At 54.7% G+C, this 8,744-nt stretch overlaps 2 protein-coding genes across 2 annotated transcripts; one reads left to right on the forward strand and one right to left on the reverse strand.

Annotated features, from left to right (window-relative positions):
• Positions 1-251: 251 nt before the first annotated feature.
• Positions 252-4,854, forward strand: RAB17 (RAB17, member RAS oncogene family). The gene is made up of 6 exons (XM_026048500.1): positions 252-305; positions 2,518-2,689; positions 3,354-3,505; positions 3,773-3,898; positions 4,052-4,145; positions 4,748-4,854. Exons 2-6 carry the CDS (start codon positions 2,521-2,523, stop codon positions 4,852-4,854), a joined length of 648 nt encoding a protein of 215 aa, XP_025904285.1. The 5' UTR covers positions 252-305; positions 2,518-2,520.
• Positions 4,855-6,648: 1,794 nt separating this feature from the next.
• Positions 6,649-7,005, reverse strand: PRLH (prolactin releasing hormone). The gene is made up of 2 exons (XM_026048510.1): positions 6,906-7,005; positions 6,649-6,797 (listed from the first exon to the last, which is right to left on the reverse strand). Exons 1-2 carry the CDS (start codon positions 7,003-7,005, stop codon positions 6,649-6,651), a joined length of 249 nt encoding a protein of 82 aa, XP_025904295.1.
• Between the last annotated feature and the right edge of the window lie 1,739 nt (positions 7,006-8,744).

Genomic DNA, 8,744 nt, shown 5'->3' on the forward strand with positions numbered 1-8,744 from the left:
TAAAGTGCCTTTGCTGTTCTGGTTTCTCTATCCCCTGGTAACCTCCGCTGAAGCAAGCCCTCAAAGCAGCCACTTGCATACAATAACACTGCCGAGAGCCTGCACAGGTGAGGAGACTTGCAAAAACAGATGACTGCCTTTGAGCTTAATTCCAACAAATAAGGTAACTGGGGAGTTTGATGTGTGACTGCCACCTGGGGAGAAAAAAAACACATACAAAACCATCTAGGAAATCCAGAAGACCCTAAAAACTCTTCCAAATCTTTCAGGGTTGGACACTGCCAGCTTCAGAGACACTCACACAGGTAAGAAGGTTCTGCTTTTCTCAATGAGCTGGGCTGGTTATTTACTGCTGTGCCCTGCCACCCATTGAGATGTGTTAAATGGCTTCAGGATCTGAGTGCTTCTGGCTTAGAAAGGCTTAGGTATCACTACCGCAGGAAAACAAATGAAATTTTAAATACCACTTCTCAACAGCTTCATCACAACCAACCAGTATCTTTTTTTATATTAATGTCCTCTGGAAATAAAGGTCCTTTACTCCTTCTGGTAGTAAGCCTGCCAGGATCTCCCCCCACATCCCTCACCAAGGTTAACAACAGTGCAGAGATTACTTTATTGAGTAGTAAAAGACAAATCCTTGCTGTTATGTTCCAGCCACCTCACATCTGCCTTTTTTTATTGCTAGTGGTTATGCCTGTAAAACAGCAGTTTGGAAGGATGCTCCTCAAATAAAAGTCCTCTTTTCCCTGCTAATTGCAAACAACTGAGTCACACCGATCAACAGCTTGGTCAGGCTCCAGCCTGGGGGCAGTCAGGCCAGGGAGTTCAAATGCAATAGCACCTATCACATGCTCCAGCATTAACACAAAAGCGCTGCTTATCCAGCACACAGATTACTTCTATGCCACTCTGGCTCCATAGGGGAAGGTGTTTAATACCCATTGGACCCATCCTGCCCAAGAAATAATTTCATGGGTGCAGAGGTGCTTTGCTTATTAATGGCAAGTGAGAATTTACCTTAATTACAGCCATTTCAGGACTAACCTCCTTCATGAGCATGAGGCCAGCCAGGCTGTTTCCATCCAGGTAGTTGCAACCATCAAAATATGAAGCAGTGCCTGGAGACTAAACCTGACAAGAGAATATTTGTAGGTGGCTGAAGGGAAATGTCTGTCTAGGCTGATGTTGTCCAGCTCCTTACATTGAACACAAGGCAGGTCTCCCAAACAGCACTTAGGATAAAGAGAAAGCACAGCACAATCCAGTGGACCTGCCCAGGTCTTCTAGGGGGAAATAAAGATGATTCTCAGGTATATGTGTAGAATTACCTGCACAAAGACCAGGCATGGTGCCTTTGACTCCTTGAGAGCACAGTCCTCACCATGACCAAGGCACCTGCGTATGAGGGGAGTATCCAGCCAGGAAAAGGGACAAAAATTAAAGGCCTGGAGCCTGGGGAGGTGCAGGGAAGAGACAGGGGAATTAAAGGAGAAAAACAAGAAAACAAGGGGCTTTTGTTGAATACAGGGAGGACCAGGTATGAACTTGCCACAAGCAGGAAGAGTTAGAAAATATCCAATGAATAGTCACCAGCAGGGGAAGAAGTTGCCTGGCCTCCTTGTGGGCAGTGTCACCATCCACCAGAAGCATCAGAAATGGAGACCTGTGTCCCAACAGGTACCTGTGTCCCTAGCAGGTAAGGCACAGGCTGTGAAAGGCCAAGGGCAGAGGGTTGAGCAGGGCACCTCCACACTGCTTCTGCACTGCTCCTGCCCATCTGTCCCCAGGTACATCATCATGCCACATCACCCTTCCATCCCGTGTGGCAACACGAATGCAGCTCTAGCAGAGTGACACTGAGTCACATTCCCCAATGAGGCTATCACACAGGCATGAGGCTTCATGGTCTCAGTCTCATCAGATTTTCTTAATCTGCAGCACAGGAGAATGAAAAGTCTTTTTGGGTGCATTCAGCTGTCCTTAAGGCTTTTAGAGTCAGGTTGAGGGTTTTTCTTCAGTCCTTGGAAGAGTGTACTTTCATCTCCCTCTCCTAGCCCAGCTTTTGTCCAGCTCCATAAGGGCATCACATCAGAGCTCTTCCCAAGCCTGACACACCGCTCACCATGCTGCCTCCAGGGTTGGGACTTTGGGGAAGGATAGGTGCTCAAAGCAAATCACATCCATAGGTTCTCTGCCATTAATTCTTTCCAGCCTCTCCTTTCCTTAAATCAGATGGACCCAATTGAATATCATCTACATGAAAAGCCTTATCACCCAAAAAGTCTCCTCCAATCAAGTTTCTATCCAAATCTCCCCCCTCTGGTAGTAACTAGAAGTTGAGATACTGGCAGACTCAAGTGTTAAATCTCATCAAGATGCTCACAGTTTTGTCTCTCCTTTTTAAATAAAACTCCGCTTGCTCCCCTACCAGTAGTAGGAACTTGACATAGAAGGTGCAGCTGGGGCAATGGGATCGTGGCAGGTCTGTTTTGAACAGAACTGATTCCCTTGCAGGGCATGGAGCAGACAGCAACACCAAACGCAGTGGCCAGCACCTCCCTGGACAGGACTCATCCCACCTACACCTACAAGGTGGTCCTTCTGGGGAACACCTCAGTGGGGAAGTCGAGCCTTGCCTATCGCTACGTGAAAAATGACTTCAAGGAATCGCTGCCCACAGTGGGATGTGAGTGAGTGGCTTTAGTAGGCTGATGCCTCTAGATAGCAGAGCAGACCTGGCACATGCATCTCATTTTTCATAGAAACCTTGTTTCCTAAGCTGAGTGCAACAAGTTTATTTCAGCAGGTCCTTTCTCAAGGGGAAAAATAACTTGTCTCATTTTTCCTTAAATCTGATATGGATTCTAAGGCTCCTTTTATACCTATAAGGAAGCAGCAAATATGTAAAGCTTCACAAGCATGGTGGCCAACCTGGAAACACTTGGAGCGATGCCAGGTGGTATCAGAAAAGTCTCCTCTAATCATTTCAAAGCTCAGCAGAAGTTTATTAGGTGATTGAGCTATCTCTGCTAAGTTGGGTGCACATGAGAAATAGAAGGGGAAGGTGGGTGCCATGAGCAGGACACACACATGAGCAAGTCATCCCAGGAGCTACAGGAGCTTTGTGTGCCCCAGCTCCAGCTCTCTCAGACCACCATGCACACTGAAGTCAGCACTTAGACATTTTATATGCTCATTTTTGCAAAGTATCCTCAAATTTTGTGTGGGCCCCTAGGAAGATGAGAGGCACAGAGGTCAAGGGCCTGAAGACTAGACAGAGGAGACACAGGAATGAAAAACTACCAGCTCTGGCATAAGCCCAACACACACTCTCCATGCCTCCTTGGCAGGTTCCTTCTTCACACAGACACTCTGCCTGGAGGCCACCACCATCAGGTTGGAGATCTGGGACACGGCGGGCCAGGAGAAGTACCACAGCGTCTGCCACCTCTACTACCGGGGTGCCCACGCCGCCCTCCTCGTGTACGACATCACTAGCAAGGTGAGTGCAGAGCCACTGCCAAGGAAGGAGGCTGCAGGAAACAGGGAAGGGGCTGGCAGCTCTGCCATGCTGGAAGCACAATACTGTGGGTACAGCATCACACAGCTCCTGGGCAGGGCACTTGGACAACCCATGAATTCCCACTCTCCTGCCAGTCGCCACCCGAGCACCAGATCCATAGGCTCGTCCCAGCAGGGGCAGGCTGACTGTAGGCTCGTGCCAAAGCAGCTGGGTGCTACTACCAGGCATTTGGGTCTGTCTCTGCAGGAAACCCTGAGCAGGGCCAAGCTGTGGCTGCAGGAGCTGGAGAAGGAGTTCTTCCACGATGAGATTGTGATAGCCTTGGTGGGCAACAAGGCAGACCTGGCCGCCGAGCGAGAAGTCACAACCGAGGTAGGCCTTGCTAGGCCAGCACCTAACAGGGGCCAGCCAGGCCTGCCTTTCCTCCCTCTCAGCACCCACAAGCATTAAGTTGGATCCTGCTCAGCTGTCGCAGCACAAGCACAGTTACTCTTCCTGGAGGTAACTCTGCTTTTCCCTAACTAGGAGGGAGAGGAGTTTGCACAGAGCAAGAGCCTGCTGTATATGGAGACATCTGCAAAATCCAACTACCAAGTGAATGAGCTCTTCACAGCAGTAGGTAGGTCAGTAGTAGTAGATGAGCAGAGCTGACAAAAGCCAGTGCTCCAAGGAAGCCACCAGGCCCTTCCCTGACTGAGTGTGGTGACAAATACTGTCATCCAAAGCTGAGGATGTGCCCCATCCAAAAAGCATCCAAAGCTTTAGCGTGCCACAAAGGCTGTGCCCCACACATGGGAGCAGGACCAGGGGCTGTCCGGGACAGCACCATAGGAAAGCCTGTCCTCCAGCAAACAAGTATTTTTGGGAAAGCACTATGGGTTTCACTATGTCACTGCAAGAATCAATGACAAAACAGTGAAGGGGTGCAACACAACATGCAAGACATATAGCACAGGGACAGGCCCATCCAGGACTGTTACAAAGCGATCCTAGATCTGGGCCACACTTTAGGCCCTCACCTGAGCAAGGCCCAGTTTTCTTCTAGTACCTAATCTAAGCTCAGCAGTTTCCCCAGCACAGCTCTTCAAAGAGATTTAGCGCAACTGTGCCTCTTGAATTACACCACCAGGGGCCGTGGGATTGGGGGCAGTGGGCCCATCCTTTCCACAGCACCGAGGGGAGGCACGGATTAAGCACTTCTCCCTCTGCCTCGCCTCCTAGCTCAAGAGCTCGTGGCTCAGGAAGGCCAGAAGGCAGCAGCGCCGCACGCAGCCCCCGTAGACCTGCAGGAGCCGCGGGGGCCGGGGCCGCGGTGCTGCAGGCCCTGAGCAGCGACCAGCCACCGAGCAGCACCCCGGGGCGAGGACAGGCAGCTCGCAGCTCTTGTGCTTGCCACCACCAGCCAGCGAGTGAGCTACCATGAAGCGACTCAGGTGGCCACAGCCACCTCAGGCCACTCTTCTTTTTACTTGCCCTGAGCAAGCTGGCAGCCCTGGCTGCATGCGTGGGCCATCTCAACAGCTAAACCAACTGTTTCCTGCAAGAAGAGGAGCAGCAATTTTCTCCACCACCTTTCCAACAGCAAAGACCACCATAAAGAGACTTTTTTCTTCCCCATGTGCTGGCAGAACCCTGGGGCACAAGGCTGCAGTCCAACCACAGCTTCAGCCCCAGGTACTGGGAAGCACCTCCTTAGTGTCAGCCCCCATCTCATGGGGATTTTCAGCTTTCTCAAGTAAGGAAAATACCACCTGATGGCTTTAAGCACAGGCTACAAAGATAATGTCATCCTAAAAGTGTGTGCAGTGTTTATTTTTTCAAGTGGGTATTTCTGGAGGTGCTGCACCCTGCAGCAGGGCAGCAGTTCTGCACAGCCACAGCACTGCTCAAGCTGATGCTCAACAGAAGCCCAATGAACTTCAGCACTGGCCTAAAGCAGATGCCAAGAGCTGTACTAGCACTGAGCAGAGGCGTGCTGAGCACAGGCTCCCTTACTGCAGTGTCCAGACAGTAGCAACAACCTTCCCAAACTACTGCAAGGAAAAAGTCAAAAGGCTCATTCTGATAGAGCAGGATGTTTTCCTACTCCTTCCCACCCACAGAAAGCCCAGGCACCTCTGAAAACACAGCCTTTAACTTCCAGCTCCCTCAGAGCACCACAAGATGCTTCAGGGCAGGCAGCACCCACCTGCATGATGTACCACGGGGAGGTGAGGAGCATTGCAGCACCCAAGACCCTTCACCAGGAGAAAATAGCCTTGTTCCTCCTTCCTGCTTACATCCTGGCTCCTTAATTGGGATTAATTAGCACTGGATGTGCTAATTGGCTCATCAGCTGCCCCTCACCCATCTCACCTTCCTGCAGTTAACCCTTCGTCTGCCAGACAATTCCAGCAGTAGGATCATTGAGAGGGAGAGTAACCACCCACAGGAGCAGGGTGCAGAACAGCTTCTCTGGCTCCGGGTGCAGCTTGGGGCACGAGGCTGTGGGGATGTGACAGAGGGCAGTGACACGGGGCCGGATTCAGAGAGATCCTCCACCCACACACTTGGACCAGCTGCAAGTCACAACTTCAAGAGACATCAGGGACTGGGAAGTTGGGTGTTTGGGGTGAGCGGGAGGCGGGGATGTGCAAATCACCCCTTCAAAGAGGGTCTCCATGCCCGTTCCGGCACAGCTGTGCCAGGGCCACAGTCACCGCTGGGTGCTCCCCAGCACCAGGCACGCGGATGGGGACGGGATCAGGCACCAGCATTGGTGGCCCTGGGGGCATTTCCGAGCCCAGAGCACAGGAGGAAGCACTGGGACTCAGGGCACCTCAGGAGGTGCCGCTTCTCACTGTGGGGCTCTGGGGGCAGCCGGGTGTCCCAGGATCTTGCAGATACGGCTGGAGAAGTTGCTGAGCCTGCAGGGCTTAGTTTTGGGGACGGCTCGATCCGTACGACAGCGCCTGGGCTCTCAGGGAGCAACGGGCCCAGCTGCACGTCCTGCTGTGCCAGCACCACGTGCGCCACCTCCCCGCGCCTCCGACGCCCCCAGCCACCGCGAGGCCCTGGAGAGAGAGGCTGGACACAGTGGGAGGGAGGCCAGGAGCCTTTATTGGTGCCCGGCAGCCGCCGGCTCAGGTGCTGGGCTGCTCCGGCGCAGGGCGGCGCAGCGGCCGGGCCCAGCCGTGGGCCGGCTCCGCAGCGCCCGGCGCTCGCCGCCGGCCGAACCGCCCCACGGGCCTGATCCCGCGGCCCGTGTACCACGAGGGGTCGATGTCCGGGTCTGCAAGGCAAAAAGGCAGCAAGGGTGAGGGGGCCATGGGCTTCCCCATTCCGAATGGGGCAAAAAGCAGGGTTTGCTCCCCGGCTCCGAGTGTGGCACGCCCCTTACTCCTGATTTCCATGGAGTGCTGCTCTGGGCGGCCCTCGGCGTCGCGCAGGGCCAGGCCGGCGAGCAGCAGCGCCGCGAGGCAGGCGGCCGCCACCTTCATCCCTGGCAGCTCTTCCTGGCGGCGGGGCGCGCGGGCAGGAGAGCGGCGCGGCAGGGCCGGGCCTGCGGGCACAGACACGGCCGCCTCACGCACCCGCCGCCGCGCCAACACCCCTCACCACGGCCCGGGGACGCTGGTTTGGGGATGGCTAGGGTCGTGAGAGCAGCAGCCTCTGATGTGGCCGCAAAGGCGGGTTGCAAATAGAGCTGGGCCAAAAGGAGTGTGAAAAGAGGAGCGTGCTAAAGAAAGCTGTGCAAAAAGCCGGCGTTGCCCCTGCAGCAGCAGGCAGACCCCATCTGCTCGGCCCCTTCCCGCTCCCTGAGCAAGCGCTGGCACCTCAGCCGGGGTGCTCACCTTGGGGCACGGCCACGGTGCACGGCAGAGGTGCACGTGGCTGCTCGATGCCCCGTTGCAGCAGGCGCTCCGTGGCTGCCCCTGGAGCCGACTGCCAACATGAAAAACCCGGAGCATCTCCTGAACCCTAAGTGTCTTGCAGCTCAGGGCAGCACGTTCAGCAGCCAAGCACGACCCTACAGTGAGGTCGCAGCACTTGGCTCGACTTGCTCAGCCACCTGCAACTAAGGAAGGGAGTGAGATGCAGAGCAAGAGGGACCAGCTGAGCAAGGCACGGCGTGGCTGCAGCATCACTTCAGGGGGCTTTTGCAGAGGAGAAGCAGCTCTTCAGGTGGGACATGCTCAAAAAGCAAGCCTGGCAGCTCAAGTTTGCAAAAGCCCCTGCATTTTCAGAGCAGCCTTTGGAACAAAAAAGCAAAGGAAAAGCAAAGGAAAAGCAAGGAAAGGAAAAGCAAGGAAAAGAAAAGCAAGGAAAAGAAAAGCAAGGAAAAGCAAAGCAAAGCAAAGCAAAGCAAAGCAAAGCAAAGCAAAGCAAAGGCTCTTCCTTTGTCCAAGCCCAGCCGGAGCGAGGAGGCATGCAGGGCGGCGCGCGGAGCAGCCCTGCAGGGACGCAAAGGCAGCTGTGGCGCAGGGCCCCCCCGCAGCACTTACCCGTCGCAGCGGAGGCGAGGCGCGCGCGGCGGTCCGTGCTGCGAGCGCCGCTCCCCCGGGAGCGCTTTTATGCCCGCTTGGGTGCTGATGTCAGCGGCGAGCCCCGGCGGGGTGCCCGGCCGCCGCTCCCCTCCCCGCACCATCAAATCACCGAGAGGGATTTTCATGACTCACGCGGGGCCGGAATTTTATCTCCCTTCGGCCAAAGGCAGAGAGCAGGGAATACACTAATCTGCATCCCGGGGCGAGAAGGACTCCGGGTGAAGGAGCGGGACAGGCACCTGGGAAGGGGTTTGGAGCACGGGTGAGATGCGGGTGCAGGGCAAGGGAAGAGGCACTGCCCTACACAGCAACGTTGCCCCATGCCCAAACCTCAGTCTCCCACCCTGAGAAAGTACCACTGTGAAACACGTTGTAGGTTCTGACCACAAAATTAGCTTTATTGTGTGATTTTGGATACCTGTATTTGATTTCTACACCAGTGGAAGAGGCAGGAAGCAGGCAAGTGACAGCGTAGGTGACAGCAGACCGAGCGATGCCGGGTTTTGTGCTGCCACGGCTCAATGCAAAGACTCCTTGGTGGGGTCAGGAGTGGGACAGGCTGCGTGGAAGGACTCGAGCTGCAGCTGAAACCAGCTCTAGCACGAGCGAGGTCCAGGGTGGAGGTTTGAGCTGCATCCTGATACCAAAAGGTTGGGCCAGCGTCTGCACTGGAACAAACCCACAGCAGTCCC

Source organism: Nothoprocta perdicaria, unplaced genomic scaffold, assembly GCF_003342845.1.
Source record: "Nothoprocta perdicaria isolate Ctin4 unplaced genomic scaffold, notPer1 scaffold_11, whole genome shotgun sequence".
Lineage (NCBI taxonomy): Eukaryota > Metazoa > Chordata > Aves > Tinamiformes > Tinamidae > Nothoprocta > Nothoprocta perdicaria.

Excerpts from the sequence above, each read along its gene's own strand:
- PRLH (XM_026048510.1), bottom strand. The coding sequence starts at position 7,005 with ATGAAGGTGGCGGCCGCCTGCCTCGCGGCGCTGCTGCTCGCCGGCCTG. Across the intron at positions 6,798-6,905 it reads GCACTCCATGGAAATCAGGA|ACCCGGACATCGACCCCTCG; the intron begins GTAAGGGGCGTG and ends TTTGCCTTGCAG.
- RAB17 (XM_026048500.1), top strand. The coding sequence starts at position 2,521 with ATGGAGCAGACAGCAACACCAAACGCAGTGGCCAGCACCTCCCTGGAC. Across the intron at positions 3,506-3,772 it reads TGTACGACATCACTAGCAAG|GAAACCCTGAGCAGGGCCAA; the intron begins GTGAGTGCAGAG and ends CTGTCTCTGCAG. Across the intron at positions 3,899-4,051 it reads AGCGAGAAGTCACAACCGAG|GAGGGAGAGGAGTTTGCACA; the intron begins GTAGGCCTTGCT and ends TTCCCTAACTAG.